The 27,812-nt window shown below is 31.8% G+C and overlaps 2 protein-coding genes across 6 annotated transcripts in view; both read left to right on the top strand.

The window, feature by feature from the left end:
- The window catches only part of LOC126882816 (facilitated trehalose transporter Tret1-like), a 40,706-nt gene extending 26,110 nt beyond the window's left edge, over window positions 1-14,596 (top strand). The window contains exons 1-3 of one of the 3 annotated variants that reach the window (XM_050647905.1): window positions 2,101-2,266; window positions 11,977-12,687; window positions 13,963-14,596. In XM_050647905.1, the coding sequence (XP_050503862.1) occupies window positions 2,191-2,266; window positions 11,977-12,687; window positions 13,963-13,976 (801 nt within the window). In that variant the 5' untranslated portion in view covers window positions 2,101-2,190 and the 3' untranslated portion in view covers window positions 13,977-14,596. Of the gene's footprint in view, window positions 1-2,100; window positions 2,267-11,976; window positions 13,930-13,962 lie in introns of those variants that run through there. The other 2 variants (XM_050647901.1, XM_050647902.1) reach the window with 2 other exon arrangements.
- Window positions 14,597-14,986: 390 nt separating this feature from the next.
- LOC126882809 (facilitated trehalose transporter Tret1-2 homolog) lies at window positions 14,987-26,810 on the top strand. 3 transcript variants are annotated; one of them, XM_050647893.1, is made up of 4 exons: window positions 15,001-15,126; window positions 15,879-16,074; window positions 19,158-19,398; window positions 25,435-26,810. In XM_050647893.1, exons 3-4 carry the CDS (start codon window positions 19,245-19,247, stop codon window positions 26,781-26,783), a joined length of 1,503 nt encoding a protein of 500 aa, XP_050503850.1. In that variant the 5' UTR covers window positions 15,001-15,126; window positions 15,879-16,074; window positions 19,158-19,244; the 3' UTR covers window positions 26,784-26,810. The 3 variants fall into 3 exon arrangements, with proteins under 3 accessions (XP_050503849.1, XP_050503850.1, XP_050503848.1); XM_050647892.1 differs by lacking the exon at window positions 15,879-16,074 and having other exon boundaries at window positions 14,987-15,126; XM_050647891.1 differs by lacking the exons at window positions 15,001-15,126; window positions 15,879-16,074 and having other exon boundaries at window positions 19,045-19,398.
- Window positions 26,811-27,812: the final 1,002 nt, after the last annotated feature.

Genomic DNA, 27,812 nt, shown 5'->3' with positions numbered 1-27,812 from the left:
AGTCTATTGTACGGAGCAGAAACTTGGCGGATAACCGAAAACAACAGAAGAAAACTGGAGGCAGTAGAAATGGACGCTTTTAGAAGATCAGTAGGAGTGTCACGCAGAGAGAGAATACGTAATGATGAGATAAGACAGCGAATGGGGGTTGACGGCTCTCTAACAACAGACATAGAAAGAAAACAGCTGATATGGTACGGACACGTCCAGAGGATGGATAACTCAAGACTCCCTAAAATAATTATGCAATGGGTACCACCAAACCGCAGAAAGAGAGGAAGACCCAAGAAATCTTGGAGAGAGGGAGTAACGAAGGCGATGAGCGCAAGAGATCTTAGAGAGGGCCAATGGGATGATAGAGTGTCATGGAAATTAGGCATCGGACAACGTCGTAAGACGTTTTAAAACCGATTGATTTATATACTTGGGTAGAGACATATTTAACTTTTGTTTTGTTACGGATCCATTCGTTTATTTTCCTGTCTGATAGGTTAATGTTCAGCATTTGTCTTTCCATGGATATTTCTGTCTTTGCTATTTTTTCCATATTTTCTTTTGTAAACGTCCATGTCTGAGAGCCATGTATTAGAACAGGGAGTATACATTGATTGAATACTCTTGTTTTTAGGTATTGCGGGTATTTTCTGTTCTTTGGAATATAAGACAGTTTTCCGAGTGATCCCCAGGCCAGTCTTGGTTAGGACGCATCTATTGATGTAAATTTTATTGAATTTGAGTGACATTATATTTTCCATAAGATGTGTGCGGTGTCCCTTATTAAATGGTTTTTCTAACAAATCTACCATAGAAGTCTAAAGGGACCAAATTGACCCTGTGTAAGTTGTTATCGTTTTCTGGGAAATTCGACGAGACTTTCTTTCAAATTCTTGTCGGGTGGGTAAAACTATATTAATGTATGTTCATTGTAAATGGTTACCCTTATACTGGTACTGATCATCTACGTAATAAAGATACAATTGTTGGTGAACACAAAGATGCAATTGTTGGTGCAGAGGACCAAATGATGCGTCTTTATACTACAAAAGTAACTTCAAGACGATGGCCTATGTACGTGTTTTATAATACTCTTGACTTGGAAGCAATAAATGCATGGATTATTCATAAAGAAATAACTGGAAGTAGACTCAATTCTCTTAAGTTTATTATTCGGCTGCGTGAAGAATTATGGGCCCATACCTTGCCTCCCGAAATCTGGAACTACGCCTAGCAACACCAGGTCCACCAACAACTATCACTGTTACAATCCAAAAACGAAAAAAATATCAGTTGAAAATATTTTGTAAAGGAAATCATACTTCCAATCATTGCCACGGCTGTAACAAGGCAATGTGTGGCAAATATCAAAAACTGCAAACTCTATGGTATTCCGAATGTTTTTGATAGGCAACGAATGTGTTAAGCAATGAAAGTAAAAACTAGAGATTTAGTTTAGTAGATTTAATTTCTTTAAACTGACTTTTAAGTGATTAAAGAACGTGGGGCCAAAATATTCCCTTCGGGCTTTCTAGGTAGGTATGTTAAGCCAGATTTTCTAGTGTTAACCTGTATATTTCTCCTTTGTCGATCAGATAGCCAAGCAGAACATGAGGTCTCCCGCACTTCGTTGTGAGATATGTAAGTTCAAACCACGGTGAACGGAAAAACAAAAAAGCTAACGCAGCAGTTTAAAATTCTAATAAGCATCTGAGGCTAAACACTGGCATACGCTGGTGTTTGAACCGCCTATGAGTGAGCAGTATGACAAGGGATAAGGACTTGTCCTTATCATGGCTAAATCATGAATTTGGAACTAGTGCATAGGATTCATAGAATAAAATTAAAAGTAAAATTCATTGGCAAGGTCCATTCATTGCTCCTAGGTATCGGCGTTTCCTAGGTTTCCTAGGTATCGGGTATCCATCAACGGCGTTTAAGTATTTGATGCATATTGTATAAGTATTGCATTTTTATACAATTTAAATAAATTAACAACAATACCATTCATATTATTTGTATATCATTATGCTGATTGGTTAATCATTGATATCTAATGATAAAATCTTCAAGTAAATTGTAGACGTATGAGATAAATTTTATTGTAATGTAAATGTTTTATTTTATTAAGTATGAAACATAAAACCATAACAGACAAAGACATTATTGACACAGAAACATCTACACCTAAAAAATATGAAGTACGAAGATGATCAAAATGTTGGTAGAAAAAAGCCGGATACCCTATTTCTGTATTTTGCAGTTGTAACTGGTAAGTATGTAGTTCAATTTACTTAATTTTTGTTATAAAACTTTCAAACCTTATTTACACTTCAGTGAACGAGTCTTTATCCGTGCGTCATTATTACCTGGCGAGATAAAATACATACTTTTTATCTAGCATCATTCTCTTTCACCCATGAAACTAATGGCAAGTCAGCCACCGCCTGTTATTAAGTAAAAAACACATGTTATTTTTATGAACGATCTAGACTCAGTACATTGAAAAGAGATAGGTACAAAAAATGACGATTGGAGATGTTTTCACATATTTTAAGTACAATTTCTGACGTTTTGGTTTGTTTACTTTTGTGGCTGTCAGTTTGTTGAATATTTTGCTGTTATTTTGTCGAATTTTTGCATTTTGAAGTTTTTTATAGTATACAAACAGTTGTCTTCACAACTAATTTTATATTGGAGTTTACGATTAATTTTGCAAGCGTACAAAGCTATTCTTTTTCTCATGCTCATCTTTCAGTGCGTCACAGTTTTTCGATTTCTTTCTAACGCATTAAATTGTATGTGACAGAAAAAAAGGCACGTCCGGGATTACAGACATTTACAACATTTATTCTAGTTATTCTAGTTGTCGATAGATGGCGCCATAATAAAAAAAATATTTTTTTTTAATTAGATAATAATATTACAAATATAATCTGTATAATTTATAAGACTATACAAATCAAAGAAAATACCATTTTATAAATGTAAGAAACACATTTGATTTGTTTTTATTCCAAATTGAAAATAAAATGTGACAACTGTCAGATTTAACTAAAATGTCATGTTAGAATAAATGTCATAAATGTGTATTATCACGGACTTACCCTTTTTCCTATCATTTGTTACGCACTGAAAAATGCTCATGAAAAGGACAATAACCTCATTGACACAGTTAAGGAATGCTTGTGTTTAATATTCCGCCACAGTGAATAAAATAACAAAAAAAATATGTTATTGAATTTTTTTATAAATTGTTTATTTATTTATTTATTAATCAATGATAATAAAATAATTCACTAGGCTACTTCAAATGTAGCTGTAATTATGCACCAAAATTTTAAAGCAGTACTTAAATTTGACATTCTATTTATTTGATAACGTCAAATTTTATTCGGTATTCGGACCGTGCAAGTTCGGCAAAGCGACACCTATTTCTACGCTCTGCAACTTTATTCGCACTTTTAATTATATTGGCCAATTATATTAATCCTGGTTACTGGATAATTGTCAAGGCCATAGTCCAAAAAATAATAAGAAGAAAAAATAAGATTCAAGATATGTTATGAAAACGTAAACAATTGTATGTAGTAAATAAAATTAGTTATTAAAATGCAGTACTGCAAGCAAAATACAATTAATTAAATTTACCTTTATATAATAATTGCATATTATATCAATATTGTGAAGCAACATATAATTTTTCTTCTCCAATGACAATAGATATGAAATGTATGTCAATTTGACAATTTCAATTGACAGTATGAATTATTTAAGAAAGTTGCATTATTTCTCCGCTATTCGCGCACGATCGTTTCTCAATTCCCTTTCAAGAGGGCTTTTCATTCACAGTCATTTGTTTCGAGCTTCTGTCAAATGTCGTATAATCCGTGTATATTAATATTATACACAGACTATACAACATATGACAGAAGCTCGAAACAAATGACAATCGATGAAAAGCCCTAGTACTTGCACACCGCGAACTTTCTGTCACTTGTTGTTGCTTTTATAGACCAGTGCAAATAGCAAAAAAACAATAAAAAATTAATAGCAGGATGAGACCAATTCCAAATGAAAGTACACATATTAGATAACATGTGGAACATTTTTCACCAAATCTGGATGAGGGAAACATGGGTTGGGGGAGCGCTTTTAGGGGTGAAAACGGTTAATTACGATTTGCGGCAAAACGGCATATCTTATCAAAAAAAGTTAAAAGGTAAAGTTGTAGGCTATAAGAAGATCTACAACTTTTGTAAATAAGCATTTTTCACATAACCTCAAAATATCCGAGAAAATTGGAAAATTCGATGTTTTTGATTTTATTTTTATTTTTTTTCTCACTGAAAAAAAAAATTTTTTTTACCAAATATGGTGGAAGCTTACCTCTTTATGTCCCAAACACGCTGTAATTTTTTTGTATAATAGTATTTTTTAAAACTCTTGTTTTTATGTTTAAGGGAAAATGTAAGAATTTTTTCAATTGAAAAATCTCCCGAAATTGTTTTAGCTTTTTTAGAGAAGTTGGCATTTTTTTTATTTATTGAAACCTCAATTTTCTGATGGTGTAAAAAAATATATACGTTACTGTGGAAAATTTTGTCACAAAAGGCAAAAATCGGAAATTTATTTGTGCCCATATTCACAAATGCAGAATTAATTCCAGAAATATTACTAAAAAGTATTTGCTGCAGCTGTGAGACTGGATGCAATAGTCAAAAATGTGGGTGCCGAAAGCATGGTTTGAAATGTACCAATTTATGTTCAAATTGTACTTCTGATGAATGCTCTAATGTCGAAAAACCTTTTTTTTTATATAAATGAATATGATGACATTATGGATGAGAAACCAACGCCAAATGAAGAAAATGTAGACGAAGACCATGATGGTCTAGAAGATTTAAAGGAAACTGCAGAATCTGTAAGCATTACCGAATGTGATGAAGAAAGAAGCAAAAACTTAATTAATTGATGAAAAATTGGCCATTAAAATTATAATAATTATTTTCTTCTGTATTAAATAAACTTTTTCGTTAAAAAATGTAAAAAACTTTTTTCGTTCATGAGAAGAAAGTTTAAAAAAAATGTAGTTTATAGGTAAGTAGGCTGACTTTTTAAAAAAAATATATAGTTTAAAAAAAATAAAAAACACGCTTTTAAAGCACTAAGAATTTAAAAATAACTTTTAAAATTAAAGCTAGTAATATTTTATTTTTAAATTGTAGTGCTTTAAAAGCGTGTTTTTTTATTTTTTTTAACTATAATTTATTCACAAAATTAAAAATCACATACAACGGCATTAGTGTAGTAAATTTTTAACAGAGGTTCGTTGGTTCCTGCTCGCTATGCAACTTATATTACGTCTGAGAATCTGAAAATGGTGAGACGTTGAAAATAAATTTCCGATTTTTGCCATTTGTGACAAAATTTTCCACAGTAACGTATATATTTTTTACACCATCAGAAAATAGAGGTTTCACTAAACAAAAAAATGCCAACTTCTTTAAAAAAGCTAAAAAAATTTCGGGAGATTTTTCAATTAAAAAAATGCTTACATTTTCCCTTAAACATAAAAAACAAGAGTTTAAAAAAATACTTTTACACAGAAAAATTACAGCGTATTTGGGACAGAAAGAGGTAAGTTTCCACCATATTTGGTAAAAATTTTTTTTTTCAGTGAGAAAAAAAATAAAATCAAAAGCATCGAATTTTCCGATTTTCTCGGATATTTTGAGGTTATGTGAAAAATGTTTATTTACAAAAGTTGTAGATCTTTTTATTGCCTACAACTTTGCAATTTAACTTTTTTCGATAGGATGTGCCGTTTTGCCGCAAATCGTAATTAACCGTTTTTACCCCTAAAAACGCTCCCCCAACCCATGTTCCCCTCATCCAGATTTGGTGAAAAATGTTCCACATGTTATCTAATATGTGTACTTTCATTTGGAATTGGTCTCATCCTGCTATTAATTTTTTATTTTTTTGGTCCATTTTAGAGCTATCTGCACTGGTCTATTAGTAAATTTCCGACTTATTTCGTATGCCTTAAATGATGACGCACGGGTAAAGACTCGTGGACTCATCTGTATGTGCTGTCTGTGATAATCTGGTTGATAGTCATAATATTGCTATTTCGATCTTATATGCGACTTTAATAATTATCTACTTTGATTTAAAATTGATATATTGTTCGTATGTTGATATATTTCTAAATTAAAAACATGTAACATTTTCTGTTATTTGTTGCTGGCATCTCATTAGTTAATATTTTCTTCAGCTATTCCCACTATTCTTTCTAGAGGTCCACCACAATATTTACGACGAGGAGCATCAATATGATGTACATCAGGATTCTCACGTCTTTGGATAAATTATCCCTTGAAGTATAAATTTAACAGTCGCCAATTACTACATTTTTTCTGTTTTTTGCTCCGTTGACTGTTTTTGATCCCTTTCTATTTCTTCTTCTTTAAGTACCATCTCCACGACGGAGGTCGGCAATCATCGTAGCTATTCGGACTTTAGTGACGACTTCTTTGAAAAGTTCATTTGATGTACATCCCTACCATTCTCTCAGGTTGCGCAGCCACGATATTCTGAGTCTCCCTATGCTTCTTTTACCTTGAATATTTTCCCGTATAAGCAATTGGAGCAAGTTGTATTTCTTTCCACATGTAATATGACCGAGATATTCTAATTTTCTTGTTTTGATGGCATTTAAGATTTCAATTTTTTTATTCAGCTGTCTCTTTGTTTATTAAGTATTTTAAGGATGCTTTAAAACTTTAGAATAAAACTAAAATTAAAACCATTTGGTTTTAAAGTAAACCTTAAGGTTGCAATAAAACTGTTTTCAGCCTAAAAGGGCCCACTCTGAAATAGGTCAATAAAACCAAAAATAAAAACCTTCTTAAAACTTTGTTTCCTTAAACAATAAAACCATGTTGAAAGACACCTTAAGTGCAGTCAGTTTTATAGCAAAATTAAAAAGGTTTCTTAACTGGAGACTTTTAAAGACAATTAACAATATTAAATGATTCTTTAACCCTTATCCGGGCAACGCATTTTACTTACGTAACCGGGTAACTCGGGTCCGTTGGGCCCACCACTGTTCTTGAATGTACTATTCATATTTACCCATATATTTCTAATATTCTTTTTTGATTTTTTATTAAAGTTAAATTTAAATTGTCTAGATTAAAAAAAGGTGCTACTATAGTATGCGGTCTACCTCGAGGGTGCGATCTACTTGAAAAATTAGTCACAGGCACACCATATTTTCATGCCATACTTATCTAGCTTTTTAGGCATATACTGCTTGAAAGGATACCTACCTCGATACGGAACAAGTTGCTCATCTACCGTTATGTTTTTTCCTGGTAAATAGTATTTCTGAAAGTTTTGGTTGACTTGATTCCACACATCGCGTATTGCTGCTATTTTGTCGTTCCTTATTCGTTTAGACCTCGTGTCCTTATCGTCAAATCGAACAAATCTCAAATAACTCACGCGGCCTAAAATTTCTGACTTTTGGCGATTAAATAATAGAACGATTTAAATCCGAAACATATTAATTTGAAAGAAAAATAATTTATTTTACAATTTTAATGTTAAATTAAATCGAATTTAGGTCTTTAACTCGCTTATTTATAATTTTCGCCGAAATCCAAAAAAACTATTTAGTCTATCGACAGAGAATTGTTAAGATCAAATGGTTTTATTTTATACCTTTTCAGGAGCATATATCCTACATAAAAGTAAAGTTGTCTTGGAATTAAATCCGTTTAGTTTTAATGCTGCTGTCAATAATGAAACTCGGTTTTAATGTGAATCTAACCTAAAATCGAGACGTCGCAGTACTGTGTGTGTTGTATTTTTCTTTTAAAATTACCACTTCGTTTATATTTTGAAGTAGTTGCTATTTATTTCTTCCATACTAACTGTACTTCCACTTTTTACAACACACTACACCACTATTTCGCTCTAAAACTAAAGGCCGACCATTTTGCACATGAAAGAAGAGGAGAAGAGTTTAGTTTTATTTTTTCTAACAAGAAGCATTGCTTAGTCTTTACGATAACCAAATTGATTCAGTTAAGAGCGTTTGGTTTTAATATAGCCTACTAATTTCTTTTAAGAAAGCAGCTTTAAAGAAAACTAAAAATATAGTTTTAAGGCATATGTTTTACTGTCATAATAGTCTTGAGATCAAGTAGTTTTAATAATAGGTTTATTTAGTCATTAAAGGAGAACCTTTAAACTGAAATAATACTAAAAGGTAACAAACTAGAATCTAATAAAACCAAACAGTCCGGAAGTTCTTAATAAAACGGATTAGTTTTAAAGTGAACTGAGAATAAACCATTTTAAAACTACAATAAGACAAATTATTATCTATTAAGATTAATTAGTCTTATTTGATACTCGTATTAGATACTTTAAAACTTGTGACAAATGCTTAACAATTTTAAAGTTCTGGCAGTATATCTACAAGGTAACTTTAAAACCATTATCTTCTTATTTACCACAATACAACCTTTATAAACCTTAAATAAAACTAAAATGTTTCTATTGTTCTACTTGGGTGTTCTGTCCATGTTATTTTCAGAATTCTTTTGTACACCCACAGCTCGACAAATTCTAGTGTTTTCATTGATGCCGCATTCAAGGTCCAAGCTTTCATTCCATAAAACAATGTCGAGAAAACGTAGCATCTAGCCAACCTAAGTCTTAGCACCTACCTCAAATCTCTTGTGCAAAGCACTTTTCTCATTTTGTTAAAATTTGATATATCCTTTTCTATTAATGATTTTGATTTCCTGCCGGCTATAACCTGTGGAGTTGATAACTATTCCAAGATATGCATATTGGTCTACTCGTTCGACATTGGTTCCGTTTATGAAATGATTCTCGTTACTTTTTTGCGTTTTCGATAATATTCTCATATATTTCGTCTTCTTGACGTTCATTGTTAGACCGTATTTTTGCCCAAACTCCGCTATTCTGACATAATGCCAGATGACAGTGTCATCCGCATATTCAATGTTATTAAGGGGAACTCCATTTAATTTTATTTCATCTATTTCACCCTCAACAGCTTTTTTCAAGATATTTTCCGAGTAGGTATTACAAGAATTGGCGACAACATGCATCCCTGTCTCACCCCACATCTTTCTATTTAGTTAGGTTTAATATGAATGGGTGCTGAACGACACTTCAACTATATCTAAAAGGTCTATTGTAGCTTGTCTCCTGTGTAAATTGGCCCTTTCATCCCAGCATTTTTAACAAGTCTGTTATGGTCATTCGTGACACTTCTATAAAGCCGGAGGGCTCCAATTATTCAACCCTGGATAGTTGCACAGAAAGTGTTTCGCCATATCATCTTTAGCCTCACAAAATCTACAACCAACACTTTCTGTTCGTCCTATCGTATACATGTATCCCTTGAGGCGACAGTATCCTCTTAGAAGACCTAACGACATTATTTTTGTATTTACATATCACTTTTATTATTAATACCTAGTAGATCTTTGAATCTGTTTTTCGAAGGTTAACCCATTCCCTTCCAATCGAAGAGGATGTAACTTGGCTAGGTGCCAGTTTATTGAACGGCACCTAACTGAAGTCACCGTCTCACTCGCTGGCGCGTGAACGGCACCTGATTGAAGTAACCACTTCACGCGTTGGCGCGTGTTGTGTGATTTTCAGCCAATGGGTTAATGTATAAAAGCTTAGAATTTTGTTCGAGTGGCTACGTTTCATCCATTACACCTTGTCCTATTTAGTTATTTTGGCTATGCCTTTGCCATGCCAACGAAAGGTTCTGGGCCTATGAATATTTGCTTTGCCCCTCTCTGACAAGTAAGTTTAATTTTTTTCATTCCCTTCAATAAAATTAAGTACTTATATTAAGATATCCAGTTGTTGTTGGATCAGACAACAGCGAAACTACAGGGTAATATTCCCTGTTAGTACGTTCTTTAACGGTAAAATATTGCAAAACCTATAAATTCTAAAGAACTGCTTCGATTTAGATGAAATTTTGCAAGTAAGCTCATCTTGCCCTCCTCTTCAAAAGTGATATGACTACAATGTGCGTTCTTTATTTTTAAGGGGTGAAAACTACCCTTTTTTACCAAAAATAAAAACAGCGTGTAAAAAACAACATGTATAAGCCGGAATGGGACGTTTCATCGCCGCCGGTTCATCGCCGCCGTTTCGATGCCGCCGGTTCATCGCCAGTCCATTTCATCGCCGGCCGTTTCATCGCCGGCCGTTTCATCGCCAGTTAGTCAGTTGATCTTGTATTATGGGAGATGACACGACACGACGTTAAATTCAGTTCAAAACTTATGACAAATAAATAGATAAAAAATATTATTATATTAATTTACTGTTCTATTTCTACTTCCCCTAAATTTGATACTAAACAGTATTAAATTTGTAGTGTTAAATTATATTTTATATTATAAAAGTTTAAAAGTCTATTAAAAGATTAAGTATGGCAACGTGAATGGTCATATCTCGCATTTCCTAGAATTCCTAATTAATACTAAAAATAAATAATAAATGTAACTGTCGAAAATTGGTCGAAAATTAGGAAATATATCAGTTAGCGATTAACTGACTGGCGATGAATCGGCCGGCGATGAACTGGCGGCATCGAAACGGCGGCGATGAACTGGCGGCGATGAAACGTCCTAGACCGGGTTCATCGCCGCCAGTTCATCGCCGCCGTTTCGATGCCGCCAGTTCATCGCCGGCCGATTCATCGCCGGCCGTTTCGATGCCGCCGGTTCATCGCCAGTCAGTTAATCGTTAACTGATATATTTCCAGATTTTCGACCAATTTTCGACAGTTACATTTATTATTTATTTTTAGTATTAATTAGGAATTCTAGGAAATGCGAGATATGACCATTCCCGTTGCCATACTTAATCTTTTAATAGACTTTTAAACTTTTAAATATAAAATATAATTTAACACTACAAATTTAATACTGTTTAGTATCAAATTTAGGGGAAGTAGAAATAGAACAGTAAATTAATATAATAATATTTTTTATCTATTTATTTGTTATAAGTTTTTAACTGAATTTAACGTCGTATCATGTCATCTCCCATAATACAAGATCAACTGACTAACTGGCGATGAAACGGCCGGCGATGAAACGGCCGTAGATGAAATGGACTGGCGATGAACCGGCGGCATCGAAACGGCGGCGATGAACCGGCGGCGATGAAACGTCCCATTCCGCAAAGAATGTACTATGTTACTTTAGGCGTGTTGATGATATAGTTTTAGTAGGAAATAGTAAAAGTGACTTAGAAAAAAAACTGGAAGAGTGAACGCAAGCTTTTAAGGAAAAAGGTTTATGACTGACAAAACAGAGTATTTTAAATGTTCAGATAGTTTCTACAAATAAAATGATCTCTTACGTAGTGTAGTCATTATGAAAAGTAATAGTTTTTACTACCTTGGATCTGTAATACAGAGTAAGGGGGAAATATATGTTAATAAAGTTCCTTTAAAGAGAGGCATTACATAGGCCTTTATGACGGACTTGACTCATAGTTTTATAATTTCCATATATCCAAAAGTTTCTTTGATTCTTGGTCTTTTATTACTGGAATTTCTATTTTTGGAATGGCATCATCTCTACTATATATTATATTGTTCTATAGTACTCTTCGATGATTTTCAGGGATCTCTTGTTGTTCAAATGTGTCCTTGTTTATTTTTTACTTAATAAATATTCCTCGATTCTGTCTTCAAACGCCGTTTTAGGACTTTGTAGGCCATCCTCTATTCCTCCCTTTCCTCCTTTTCTTCTTTCCCTCTTTTCGTTCAAGACTTTCTATCTGTCTCTCTGTCTGTATACATGTATGGATGATGTGTGGTAATTAATATATCCCAAAATAAGTTTCTTTAGTAGAATATATGATTGTAAAGATTAACTGATTTTTACTTTTTAGCCACGTTACTGATGTTGGTGAATGCTGCATTATCGGTCTGGACTTCTCCAGCTATTGTCAAAATGCAATCAAATAACACAGATGAAAATATTTTGGGCAGACCAATAACAACTTGGGAAACTTCTATTTTGCTAGGTGTACCAGGACTAGCTTCATTAGTAGGGTCAGCTTTTTTACCCAAATTGGCTGATATACTCGGAAGAAAAAAAAGCATGCAACTGATGGGTTTAGGAACATTCCTTAGTACAATTGGTTTAGCTTTTTGTAACACAATAAACCTCATGACCATATTGAGTTGCTTTATACAAATATTTTGTGCAGGTGTAACAGGTATTTTACCAATTTATTTAACAGAAATATGCGAAGATCATAATAGAGCTAAGCACGGATGTTTAATGACAGCGTTTTCACCAATAGGCCAAGTATACGCACTTATTCTTGGACCACTATTTGATTTAAAAGTTTTTACGCTGTTATTATCAGCACCTATGGTTCCTTTTCTAGTACTATTCTTTTTTGCCCCTGAAAGTCCAGTTCACTTACTATCGAAAGGCATGGAAAAAGAATGTATAGAAAGTTTACAAAAATTAAGAAGAAACAAAACAAAAAAAGAAATTGAAAATGATTATCATAATCTTGAAATAAACAAAAGTATAAAGGGAAGTGAAGAGAACAGATTGAATTTTATTCAACTTTTTGGGACAAAAGAAGGTAGAGTAGGTTTGATGTTAGCGTTTATTCCCATACTTTCCCAAAATTTGTCTGGTGTCCAAATTATTTTTCCTTTATTGGGTCCTATATTTAATGATTCAGGATCAAAACTATCTGGTGACACCATTGCCGTTATAGCAGCGTTGGTTAAGCTAATAACATTTACGATAATAACTTTTGTTATAGAAACGACTGGAAGAAAACCCATGCTTATAGTATCTTCAATTGGAGCAGGCATCTCATCGACTACTTTGGGAGTATTCTTTTATTTAAAATACATTAATTCACCGTTCATCGAATCCTTTCACTTGGGTCCTTTACTAAGTGTGTCAGCATTTATTATTAGTTATTCTATAGGATTGGGTCCCATTCCCATGGCTATAATTTGTGAACTTTTCCCATCTGATCTCAGATCTACTGCTTTAGCTATTATCTCGACTGTTAGTGCTCTTGTAATAACAGGGTATACAACTTTCTACCCTCTATTAGCTGAATTAATTCACACACATTGGTGCATGTGGATATTTGGACTGTCTTGCTTTGCAGGAACTTTTTTTATCTCCACAATGTTGCCAGAGGTCAGAGGAAAAAGTGTTCTTGAAATTCAAGAAATTCTAAGAAATTACACATTGTGTATGAAGTAATATTAATTTATCTGTGATATATTTTATTTTTAATATAAAGTTTAAAAAAATATATAATTTTTATTTCCCTTGTGTTCCTGTGTTAAAAATTTGTTGCTGTTCTTCTGTTTTCTTATCCATCTTATCCCAGATCTACAGTTTTGTGGTCAAATAATCAGCCTTAAACGCCCATTACTCGGCATAGTTCTCCCCTGTGAAACTCCATTGGTCTCTATTCTGGGAGATCTGCATGTAGTCCTTTCCAGCCGTTCTCTTAAAGTCGTCCGTCCATCTCATCTGTGGTCTTTCTCTTTTTCTTTTCTATTCCCATGGTCGCTAGTGTAGAATTCGCTTATTCCGTCTTTCATCTTTTGCCACAGGGTGTGGCCGGCGAAGTTCCGTTTAAGGTTTGCAACCTGTCTTAATACGTCGTTCACCTTTGTTATTTCTCTGACTTATGAGCTTCCATTCCTGTCTTTAAGACTTATACCCTGCATCTGTCTTTCCCTTGCTCTTTGTGTTTTGAATATCCTGTCAATGTTCTCCTTTGTGAAACATATCCATGTTTGTGAGCCATATGTGATAACTGGTAATATGCACTGGTTAAATACTTTTGTTCGCATATATATTAAGGGTACTTTTTATTTTTTAGAATATATATGGTAGTTTACCAAATGATGCTCATGCTAATCTAATCTACTCAAAACTAGCAGAATTAATATGTGGACATATTAGTATATGTGGACTGTTTTGTTTTTTTTTGAAATCCTAGAATGCAGATAAGGGAGTTCGACAAGAAGCCGGGGAGACCTCAAAAGAGATGGGTAGATGATATAAGAGCATTTTCAGGCAAAAAAATGGATTGATTAAAGCAATATAGAAAAATATTAACGCAGTTGGGAGAGACCTACATTCAGAAGTGGATAGATAATGGTTGACAAAAAAGAAAAAGAAGAAGTTTTTAGGAGATAAGATAAGGTATCGGGAAAGCTGAATCCATCTTGAATCGGATGAGTTTCATATTCAAAAACTAAATCTCTGTTTTTTTGGTATTGAATCGTGGACATTGAACAAAGATATGTACAAGAGGTTGGAAGTGGTTGAGATGTCGCTGTATCGGTAAAGATCTTGTGGACTAATCGAATTATTTATAAATGAAGAGTTCCTCACAATAATGAAGGAGAACCTAAGTTAATAACTAGGATACTTACTTTTTGATTCTAAACACTGATGATGACATTTTTTATATCGAAAACGTTGTGTGATTGATGTAGCCCTTAAAGGGATTTTAATAAATGTTATACCTTTTATAAAGGATTTTTTAATTAAAATTTTTGTGGTTGATGGTATACAGAAAGCTACAGAAAAAGTCTTTCTTTGTGGATTTTACGATTATTTATTTTTTCGATGGTATTCCCCTTTCATAAATTCTAAAGGTATAAAACTAGGTTAATGACGATATTAAATTATATTCAAATCTTATTAGTTCATTTCACCTAATTGCACTATACGTATGGTTGCTAGGATTACCGATATACGTAGAAACTGAATAATATCTGGATATTTATTACACATATATCTATCAGTAGATTTCAGAGAGTATTATAGAATTATTATCAGTTATAAATTTTAAAGTTATAAAATTTACAACAAAAAAACAAAAATATTACGTTTATTGTATTTAGAATTATTGCAGGAAATAGATCACTGAATTGAAACAACTGCTAATAATAAGCCATTATGTGTATTTTTTAATAGTATTACTCAAGAATTGCTATAGACTAAAAAATGTACCCAATATTTTTAAATATTTAAGGTAAGTAAATATGGAATGTTTAAATTCATTTATAATAGTTATTCACTTGTTGTATTCACACAACAAAACTTTATATGATCATCTGATATTTCATATTATTTCAAACTAAGTTTTCAACTAAGTTTTCAAACTAAGAACCAACTTACAAATTCAAACAATATGTATTTTAAAGCATGTTGATCACCAATACATAAAAGATAAAGAAAACAAATCTTGAAGAAACAAATTACCACCCCATCCCTTATTCAAGCTTCAATGTTCGCGGGCATGGTCCTAATCAAATTGTCAATATTTTATTGTGGTAGATATTCATCAAGAGTAGCTTGTACTAACCATGTAGTGTTTTAGAGATAGTCCCGGCGATCTTTAATTTTTCCCACATTTATGATCTATACAGGTTTAAGCTCAGGTGAGAAAGTATGTCATTCAAAACTGTGATATCGTCTGCTCCAAAGAAGTCTGTAGTCACTCTGTTAATATGCGGAGGAGGATTATCATGCACTGAAAGTAAATGTTCTGCAATGGTACCTATCCAGAGCCTAACTACACGTCCTAGAACCAAAGGAACACAGCTGCGAGCTGTTAAAGTTGGTTGGCAGAACATGATACTGCTTCCTTTATATATGTAAACAGATCTGGCCGTTTTCGTTGTTGCTTGTCTTTATAATACACGAATTTGTCGATAACCTGATTTTACATAAATCTTGGTTTCGTCTGAAAAAAGCACATTTTGATAATTTCCAATGTTCCAGTTTTGTTGTTCCAGTTTGAAGACATTAATATAGGCGATCAATCTTGTACTGCCTGGATAATCTGGAATCCGTACCTGTCTCCTCCTGTATAATCAAGGGGCACGAATTCTTTTTCTTATCGTTTCAACTGATACACATATGTATATCTGAAAGTTCCAAAAGCTGCCTTTGGATATGGAGGAAAGAAATTGTTTTGGTATGTTTTTTGCTTTATTAATTAATGATACCTAACATTGGTTCCTGACACAACGCACTATGTTACTCCTGCCAGTGCAGCCATGTCGCTCTGAGACATTTCTTGCTCCACAAGACAAAAATCTTTCTCTTTGCACGTCCGTTAACCCCACATAAACCTTATTTTCCACACATTGTATATTTTAGTTAATAAGGCGTTTAAATATATATTTTATTCCACCTGATTTACCTATTTTTGCTGGTCTTGCATCAAGAAAACTATCTATTTTAATGCTAAGGGTAGACAAGTGTGCTAAATTTACAGTTACTCGAGCGTTATGGGAACCTATTGGATTGTGAAGATTAAGTCCCAAAACCAAAAAAATTTAATTTAAATTTTCCATTTTAGTAGGGATTTTCCATTTTCAACAATCGTTTTTCCCGATTATAGTCTCATCATCTACATATTGTATTTAATCAATTACTTTTAATGGGAAATAAGCCACAATTTTACCAAAAAATGATTTTATTAACCTTTCGAAGCCCAAATCGGATTTCGTTGTCAAAATACAAAATATTACTAAAATAAACAAAAATGTTGTTGATAAGTAAAAAAAATTCTTCTAATAATTAATTTATTTAATCTGACTCAGTTATATTGGCAATTTATATACTCAATTATATCGATATAACGTACGATCAAAGAAAATTAATGACACCTCATTACAGTAAGACACCACATTTTTATGGAGTACCGAAAATTCATAAAGCGAATATTCCACTTAGACCCATTTGTAGTACGATTAATTCTCCTTGTAGTGAACTATCAAAATTTTTATTAAATATTATAAAACCATTTACAAATAATAATGACACATTTATAAAAAAATACACAACATTTTTAAACAAATTACCAAATATTGAATTTATTCCGAATAATATTTTAGTAAGTTTTGACATAAACAGTTTATTTACAAATGTGCCATTAGATAAAACTTTAAACATAATCAAAACGAAATTAGAAAATGATAATACATTGACAACTAGGACAAAACTAAATGTATCAGCTATAATGTAGTTATTGACATTATATACTAATAATACCTATTTTCAACTAAATAATGAATTCTATAAACAAAACTTTGGTCTAGCAATGGGCTCTTCTTTATCTCCATTATTGGCTAATATATTTATGGAGGATTTCGAAACTAATATCATTTCTAAACAAAATTTAAAACCCACAGTATGGTGGAGATATGTAGATGATGTGTTTTCAATATGGCCTCATAGATCAGAATTGTTGGATACATTCCTAAATATTATAAAGAAGAGACAATAAAATTTACAATGGAAAAGGAATATAATAACACTCTACCTTTCCTCGATGTTTTAGTATCAAAGAAGGATACTGGATATGAGACTCAAGTGTGTAGAAAACCAACACACACCAACAGATATCTCAATTACAAATCAAATCACAACATCAACGATAAGAAGGGAATCGTTAAATCCTTATATGATAGAGCCAAAATTACTTGTTCTAACGAAAATTCATTGTTAGAAGAAAAACAATTGTTAATATCTGTTTTATTAAAAAATGATTATCCATTATCGTTTATAAATAAGGAATTGTCAAGACTGGATCGAATTGAACAGAACAATGTAGAACAGAATCCTATAATATCCACAAGAAATAATACGAGAAAAATATTAATACCATATATAAAAGGACTATCCGAGAAACTTAATAAAATAGGAAATAAATTCAACACTTCAACAACATTCAAAACAACAAACACATTGAGATATATTCTATCTAAAACTAACCTAACAGTCAACAAGGAAGAACAAAGAATTGTATTTATAAAATACCTTGTGAATGCGAACAATTTTATTTAGGTGAAATATCAAGACCATTAAACGTTAGAATAAGTGAACATTAGTCTTATATTAAAAATAGAGAATTTGATAGATCTCAAATATGTCAACATGAATGGGATAATGAACATAGAGTTCAGTGGAGAGATTCAAGTATAGTCCTGAAAGAAACAAATAGTAAAAAGAGAAAAATCAAAGAAGCGGCTCTAATTATGCTAAATGAAACCAATTGTGTCGCAAGTTCCTCGGTAGAATGGAGTAAAATGTGGTTACCCATACTGAAAGAGGAAGTTAATAGAAAGAAAATACCACGATTAGTAAGTCAATAACATATCGAGTTAGTACAAATTTTATATTTTAGTATTACTTTTTGTATATCTATGTATTATTAATATTATTTATAATTTAAACATATTAAAGTCAGAATTTGATATTAGTTTTTGAAAGTAAATTAAATGTAAGACCAAATACTTACGATGTAGGGAAAGTATCACTACACTATGAAATCTCTAACGCGAGAATTTTACTGTCATCGTTGCATTTGGTTGTCTTTTTAAAGACAGATCACATGCTATTACTTTTTTTGTGACGGATATTCTTGAGTTGGGATTGATTTCATGTAATCGAATGAACTATCTTTTAGTAAAGTCGTCCCAGGAACGCAACTCATAAATATTGGCGATATCGTTTTAAAGTCTTCTACTTTAAAATGTATAATATACGTCTGAATTGCCAATATAAATGAGTCAGATTAAATAAATTATTAGAAGAATTTTTTTTATTTCGCAACAACATTTTTGTTTATTTTAGTAATATTTTGTATTTTGACAACGAAACCCGATTTGGGCTTCGAAACGTTAATAAAATCATTTTTTTGGTAAAATTGTGGCTTATTTTCCATTAAAAGTAATTGATTATATAAATGCCACAAGAAAATGGCTTCAGAACAACAACATTGTATTTAATATTTTATCGAAGTTCTTATTGTCTATTGTTTGAGCAGCAGCGTTATCATGTTGTGTAAATAATATACTTCACTTTTTACACCTACTGTAAATATTCCTTATGATTATATAAATACCTTCTCTATTTTTAACTATACCTACTGGTTTCATTGTTCTTTGGACAAATAAAAATATGATTTATTTAATGACGTCCGTCAGAAACAAATGATTTTGTCCTATGTGTATGCTAAATATCAAAAATTTTAAGTTATCGAAATTTTAGACGTAGTGGACGTAAAGGGATATTTAAGATATTGGATGTTATTCTTGCACTTTAAGAACAATATCGTCAATAGAAATAAGTAACAAGATGGAGCTAAATACTAGGAAAAAGTCTGAAAATGGCTTGCCTCTACTAAATAATAAATATTCATTAGTAACAGTAAATGATCTGCAAGAAGAAAGGGATACAAATATGGGAAGAACAGAAGATACATTTTATTTGCGATTTACAGTACTTACAGGTAAGGATTTGCAAAATGATTAGCTTTTTTTCACCATCATCATCACACAGCCAAATGTGTCCACTGTCGGACATAGGACTCCTCAAGATGTCTTCACCATTATCTGTCCTGGGCAGCTGCAATCCAGTTTGTCGCTATTCTTTAATTTTGTCGTCGGTCCAACTGGTAGATGGTCTTCCACAACTTCGCTTGTCTGCTTTGGCAGCCACTCCAAAATCTTCTTTGTCCATCTGTTGTCTCTCTGTCTTGCGACGTGTCCTGACCATTTCCACTTTAACTCCGTAATGCATTTTATGATGTCTTCTACTCCAGTTCCTTGCAGTAACTCATCATTTCGTATTCTGTCTCTCAAAGTTAGGTCAAGCATGGATCTTTCCATTTTTCGTTGTGTTACTTGTAATTTTCTTATTGATGTTTTAATCAATGTTAGTGTTTCAGCTCCATAAGTAAGCACCGGAAGTACGCACTCGTTAAATGCTTTTCTTTTTAGCCTAATTGAGATGTTTTCCTTGAACACGTCTCTAAGTTTGTCATACGTTGCCCATCCTAAAGCTATTCTTCTAATTCTAGATAATTCGCATGTTTGGTTGTCTCTACTTATTTGTATTTCGTGGCCCAGATAGATGTATTTGGCAACTGTTTCGATATGGTAGTTTTCTACTTTTTATTGTCCGCTGGGTACAAAATTGGTCATCATTTTAGTTTTCTCAAAGTTTATTTCTAACCCTACTTTTTGAGAAACTCGTTGTAGTTCTTGCAGCATTTCGTGGGCTTCCTTTAAGTCGTTGGTTCAGCCTTTTGACTTCAACATTCAAACTTCTGTTTTCCCATTGTAACATCTGGAATGCATGCTGCATTACGGAATTGAATATTTTTGGTGACATGTTTTTGTGGGCCGAAATAAAGGAGTACATTTTTTAGTTGAAAATAACTTTTCTGTTTTTTGGGCGACTTAATTTATTTTTGCAGGGGTAATAGCCTAATATGTCCTTAACATGACTGCAAATTTAGAAGCGAAAATAACGTACAGGGTCGAACTTATAAAAAAATTATTTAACGGTGCATTTAAGCTCGTTGAAAGTGAAAACTGTCTTAGCTAAAATTGAACTGATATGCTTTTTAGCAGGTTAACTATCCATAACACTTCAGTAAAAAGGAAATTTTTCAAAATTACCGGATTTGCAAAATATAATTTTTTAATTTAAATAATGTTCAGAACACGCCTTCACCATAGAATTTAAAAAAATCCTGAATTTGTAAAATATCATTTTTTACTTAAATTAGAAAATCTTATTCGAGTACTTTTCTAATATGTTCACCAGAACGAAACCCTCTTAACACTAAATTATATCTTTTCCATCCTCTTTATACTCCCTCACATTAGCAGTAGTTTCTCTTAAATGTCTTAGGAATTTATCAAACGCTCAAATATGTCAATATTACTTAGTAAGCCATGACTGTTTATGTTGCCAAGGAATATGTTCTACATTTACAGTTAAATAAGTAAGTTGGCCAGTTCATAACGCCGCACAGTGGTCCAAAATCCCGAAAAGCTGGCCAAAAGTCAAAAAAAAATTCGACGTTTCGAGAATATTATTATATTTTCTAAAAGAGAATTAAATTCCCTATTCAGTGTTGGCAACCCTAGAGCTATATCTCGTATATCTGAATTTCCAATTCAGTTCAAAGTTGACCTTCTTACGGAACAGAAGCGCAGTTAAGAATAACGAATATTTTATACGCAGTCTTGTACGTGTTTCTCGAAAACGAAGTGCGCAAATTCAATTCTGCAAAATGGAGGATATTCGTGGATCCATCTTTAATAAAAGCCGATAATATCAAAATATTTTTATATGTGTTATATTTAAGTATATTTTAAGTTGAAATTAAGTAATAAGAGAGTATATATTGTGAAAAGATTAAATTTTCACATAGGCAAATAGTTATATATTCCATCGAATTCCAAGATGTTACTACAATCATCTTTTAGATTATTTTTCTCTCTTTAAGATTAAAAAAAAATAGCTGCCACTATTTGCCCCTTTGGTTTTGCGAGAATTCAGCATTCAGGTAGTTGTTATGACTGTAGATCTGTAGTTATTTCAGTATCATAGGGTAAAATCAGAGACAAAAGGGTCAGGTACAGTATTGTTGAAAAATAAATTAAAAATTAGTTTTTACTTCCATATGATTAATAATCGAATTTAACGTTGGAATAAAAAATCCGCCATTGCATCCGCCATTTTTTTTTAAATTTCGATTTTGGATTCGTAATCAGCAACTTCAAAAACCCCGGATATCAAATTTCGACGGTATTACATATATTTAAAATACATAAACCCGCCATATTACTTCCGCCATTTTGTTTTTTGCAATTTAGACTTCGGATTCGTAATTAGCGACCTCAAGAACCCCTGGATGCATAATTTCATGCAAGTCAAAAAAGCTTTCATATTTTGGCCATCTTTTCGGGTCTTTGGACCACTGTGCGCCGCTTTTAAGCAAAGAGAACAAAATTTTAATTAAATATTACCGTGAACAATATAACCATGGTGCAAGAAAAATTGTAAATGCATTTCCTGAGAAAAATTTTTGGAACGATAGGAAAGTTCTTAAGACATCTAGGGGAAGCCCATGTGTCTATGTAGGGATGGCGGTTTTTGACAAAACACCGGTTTTCGGTTATACCGGTTTTTTTGCTTACGGTATAACCTGGCGGTTATAACCGGCCAAAAAATTTTCGGTTTTTTTAATCCAAAAGGTTACAATGTTACATTTACAATGCACTTTAGTTTGCGATACTCCATTCGACTCGATATCAATATGATCAAAATTAGTACTATCGAAAGAACATCAATATCAATATAAATAAAACAGAAGTTTTAATAAAACCATTTTATTCTATTAATTATTATATTTATTTATTATTTTATTATTATTAAATATTTATTGATTATTATTAAATATAATATACCGTAAGATTAATTAATATATACATATTGCAATAATATACAATTTAACCCAACCATTTCAACTTATAAAAAATTTCTCAGACTCTTTCAAATGGGATTTAAAAAAAATAATATCAACATAAATAATTTACTTAAAAATAAATTGGATAATGCAATTTATCTTTTATTTTTACTACCATCAAAAAAAAATTATCATGTATTTCTTTTAACACGTTTTTATATTTGTATAATAGGTACATTTTAACTCATTTAATACTTCCTGTATGGGTGTATCGGTTTGAAAACGTAGGGAAATCCTTGGAGATTCGTATTCGTAATCGGTAATTCGATATTCATAGTCAGAACATTATTTTTGGTAATCAGAAAAAGTCATTCACCCACTTTCAATGTCAAGAGTCAAGTGTGAAAAATAGATGTTTGCGTCTACTTCAACCAGATCACTTCTTATGTAAATAATGTAATAATAAATGATTACAAATGCCTTTTCAATAAAATATTATAATAAAAGTTAATCGTTTCTGGCTGATGTGAGTTTGCACTTTCAGTTTGCTTCTGTATTTATAAAATAAAATTTGAATTATGGTTTTGTTTGGAATAATAGGGAACTTGCATAAATTTTTAAATTTGAAAAGAATGTTATAAATCACAACAGAACATAATTTAAAACATGTATCAAAGATAAAAAAGTTTTGTTTGTCTTTCGTTTGGCCCCTAAAGACGATTAAAAATTCAAATTAAAACAGGTGGTCCAAAACGCATCGTGACGTCACTTGGTTTTACATTTACATTTTTCCTATAAAGTAAACAGAATTTTAAATTAGACGTTATAAACGTCAGTAGAAAATACATTTATGTGACGTTACAAGTGTTTTTGATGGTTTGACCTATTCATAGAAAATTTGTACTTTTACAAAATGGTTTTATTTTCAATAGTAAACCTTCGTTCCTTTCCTTCAAAAACAGTATAAAACTACAATTTTAACAAACTGGTATATATTATTAAAATGACGTACGATAAATGTCATTAGAATATAAATATTTTTGACTTATTCCACGACGATGAGCTTGCCAAATACCCAAGTAGGTGGAGGCCAATAAACTAAAGAATGAGAAGAAGAATATACCTAAATATAAGGTTGTGTCTAGGTATACGCTAACGTGTACGCAAATAAAAAAGTTAGAGTGTCAGTGATTTCTTATTTTTTATTTGTTTAGTGTTTGTTTTTAAATTAACTACGGAGTGCGGACAATTATTTAGTTCTTTTAATGAGTTTAAGAACATTTTAAAACTACGCAAAAGATAAGAGACTATAAATTAATATATATATTTTTTAGTTATAAATGAAATAGTATTACCGTAAAAGATTAAAATAAAAGGAAGACCTAAAGCTTTCACAATAATAATTAACTTGTTTTGAAGCTATTATCCTTGTGGCATTTTTGTAATCAACAACTATTCTAAATGGGAACTAAGCCACAATTTAACTAAAAAATTGATTTTATTAACGTTTCGACTTCTAAACCGGATGTCGTTGTCAAAATACAAAATATTATTAAATTAAACAAAAATGTTGTTGCTTAGTAAAAAATTTTTTCTAATAATTTATTTAATCTGACTAATTTTTGTATTTTGACAATGACATCCGATTTGGACGTCTAAACGTTAATAAAATAATTTTTTTAGTTAAATTGTGGCTCATTTTGCATTTTGAATAGTTGATTATAATAATTCACTTACGTATAAAAATTATTTTAACAATATTTTGTACCTACATGTCATGTCAACTAAATACATATAATTATTTTGCTAACCTAAATATATACTTTTATATATACACATTGATTTATTACAATTAAGTTTGAAACATCTGAATAGTTCTGCTTCCCTTCCCTTAACAAATATGTTTCCATCAAACAAACACTAAACATATCAAAATAGCATGTACCAAAATATATAGTCACTGCGCAAGCTAAATAATGACGTCACTGGCTTGATGAAGTTTAATTCGCGTCTACCTAACTTTTTTATTTGTGTATACGTTAGCGTGTACCTAGACAGAGCGAAATATAACCATAATAAAAACTAATGCAAAACTATGTGACGTCACGTGCCGTTTGAACTATTTTATACCGCTGAAGACTTTAAATATGTATTTCTAAGTTATTACGAGTTTTTGAAGCGTGACATTTTGGAAATCTCATTTTTAAACAAAACTGAACATTATTATCTAATGAAAAAAAATGTGCAAGTTCCCTATTACTTGAGAATAATAATTATGATTGGGATCCAAAATAATACCTAACCTAATCCTAAGCACTCGGTGATTGCACCGATTCATTTATATGGCCAGCACGCCACTGATGTTTAGATGTTTACATGTCTAGATGTTTAGATAATTAGATGTTTAGATGTTTAGATGTTTAGATGTTTAGATGTTTAGATGTTTAGATGTTTAGATGTTTATATGTTTAGATGTTTAGATGTTTAGATGTTTAGATGTTTAGATGTTTAGATGTTTAGATGTTTAGATGTTTGGATGTTTAGATGTTTAGATGTTTAGATATTTATAAGTTTAGATGTTTAGATGTTTAGATATTTAAATGTTTAGATGTTTAGATGTTTAGATGTTTAGATGTTTAGATGTTTAGATGTTTAGATGTTTAGATGTTTAGATGTTTAGATGTTTAGATGATTAGATGTTTAGATGTTTAGATGTTTAGATATTTAGATGTTCAGATGTTTAGATGTTTCGATGTTTAGATTTTTATATGTTTAGATGTTTAGATGTTTAGATGTTTAAATGTTTAGATGTTTAGATATTTAGATGTTTAGATGTTTAAATGTTTAGATGTTTAGATCTTTAGATGTTTAGATGTTTAGATGTTTAGATTTTTAGATTTTTAGATGTTTAGATGTTTAGGTGGGACACTGAGATGTTTTAGCACACTAATAAAAAATTACTAAAATCATTAGATATAAAAACTTGCAACAGAAGCGTATATAATTCATAAATATACTATCATTTAAAGTATGCTAGAGTTTTCTAAACTTTTCTATTTCTAGGAGTAATTGTGATGTTAGAAGGATCAGCGTTATCAGTTTGGACATCTCCAGCAATAATAAAGCTACAGTCAAACGATAGTAGTGTAAACCCACTGGGAAGACCGATAACTACAGCGGAAATTTCTGCTTTACTAGGAATACCTTCAGTAGTTTCTCTTCTAAGTGCAGCGTTGTTACCCAAGCTGGCAGACGTAATTGGAAGAAAGAAGAGTCTACAAATATTAGGCTTAGGAATATTTTTAAGCACAATAGGACTAGCTTTTTGTCAGTCCGTTAACTGGATGGTTTTCTGCATTTGCATTTCTTCTAGTATGGCAGCGGCTGGGGCGTCTATTCTTCCCATGTACATAACTGAAATATGTGAAAATCGGAATAGAGCTACCTACGGTTGCCTAATGACAGCTGCTTCACCAATGGGTCAGCTTTTATGTTTTTTGATTGGCCCGGCGTTTCATTTTAAGATGTTTACAATATTAATAGTAACGCCCTTAATTTTCTTTTTAGTATCATCCGTCTTTATCCCAGAAAGTCTTGTTTACTGTTTATCCAAGGGTAAAAAAGGAGAATGTAAGAAATGGCTAAGGAAATTACGCAGTAATAAATCAGATAAAGAATTAGAAATTGACTACAACGAAATTATTGTTAGTTTGGAAAGTTTAAAAAAAACTAAACAATTTAGTTTATGGAAACTTCTTGGAGAAAAAGAAGGAAGAGTTGGAGTAACGTTGGCTATGTTATGTATACTTGCTCAATTTTTTTCAGGTGTACCGATTGTCATGTCTTTGTTAGCACCCATTTTTAACGAATCAGGGTCAAACCTTTCTGGAAACACAATCGCCATTATTGTAGGAACTGTAAAAACGTTATCTTTTACATTTACCTCCTTAATAATACAAAAGACCGGAAGACGGCCGATGTTGATTATTTCTTCTGCTATGGCTGGTATACCAGTATCTTGCCTTGGAGTAGTTTTTTATTTAAAACTAATAAATTCTCCCCTTGTTCATCAATTTCAGTGGGTACCTCTTGCATGTGTTTTAACCTATATTTTTAGTTATTCCCTTGGGCTAGGACCTATACCATTATCTACAATGAGTGAACTATTTGGTCCTGATGTTAGATCAACAGGTCTGGCATTTGTATCAACTGTAAGTTCGCTTATTATTTCTGTTTACATTGCTGCTTACCCCGTGCTTGCTGAACACTTTGGAATTTATTCATGTATGTGGATATTTGGAGGATCTTGCTTCGTTTGCTCTGTTCTGTTTGCTTTATTTTTGCCGGAAACCAAAGGAAAAAGTGATGCTCAAATTCAAAAGTCGTTAAAACACTACAAATTTTTTAAATAAAATAAAAAGTAAATATTAGTTGTCCCATTTTCCTGTTTAAAGTTATTTTTAAACATCTAATATACACTCAGGTGCAAAAAATCGATCCACTTAAAAATTTGGTCATTTTTAATGTCTCGAAATTCCTAAACCTGTTGTCAGATTTAAGTGATTTTTTTCCCATGTTATAGCCTTATTCATTAACAATATCGATGTAATAATATTGTTGCTAAACAGGTAAACTGTCATTGGATACGGGGTGTACGAATCAAACTGTGTTTTTTTTTTCAAAGTTCGCATCACCCTGTGGACTATTCTAGCATTTACAAAATACTGATATGACCGATCATATTACCCGTATGCATGCCAATGGTATACAAAATTCTTAATTGTATGTCAAAAAATGTGCAGTAAATACGCCTTAAAACACACCAAATATGATTTGCCTATCTCAACTGGTTTTAAAGCAATAAATAAATAATTGTCAGTTTGTAAAAAAAATTGAACATCCCATATCTCGGAAACGAAGCGTTTGCGGACATACGATTATAAAGCAAACTGTCATTATTTTCTAATATAAAATTAGCCCTTAAAGTTTGTCGCACTTATTTAGAAACACCCTGTACTGATGACGAGCATGGCCAGTTGTTAAAGTACCTTACTTTTTTATTATCCAACATAAGCGAATGAATCTAAAAACAGAATGTTAAGAAAACCTGAGGCTATAGTTGGGTTTTCATTTCAGTATTTTATAAATGCTAGAATTGTCCACAGAGTGATGCGAACTTTAAAAAAACACAGTTTGATTCGTACACCCGGTATGCAATGACAGTTTACTTGTCTAGCAACAATATTATTACAGCGATATTGCTAATGAATGAGGCTAAGATATGGTAAAAAATCACTAAATCGGAATACAGGTTTAGGAAATTCGAGACATCAAAAATGACCAAATTTTTAAGTGGATCTATTTTTTGCACCTGAGTGTATTTAGCTCTAGACCTTTAGTAGTATCCTATGGTTGTGAAATCTGGGTAATGATAGAAAAAG

The sequence above is a fragment of the Diabrotica virgifera genome, chromosome 3 (genome assembly GCF_917563875.1).
Source record: "Diabrotica virgifera virgifera chromosome 3, PGI_DIABVI_V3a".
Lineage (NCBI taxonomy): Eukaryota > Metazoa > Arthropoda > Insecta > Coleoptera > Chrysomelidae > Diabrotica > Diabrotica virgifera.
Note: the sequence above shows the minus strand (reverse complement) of the source record. Positions and strands in the feature narration are given on the sequence as shown.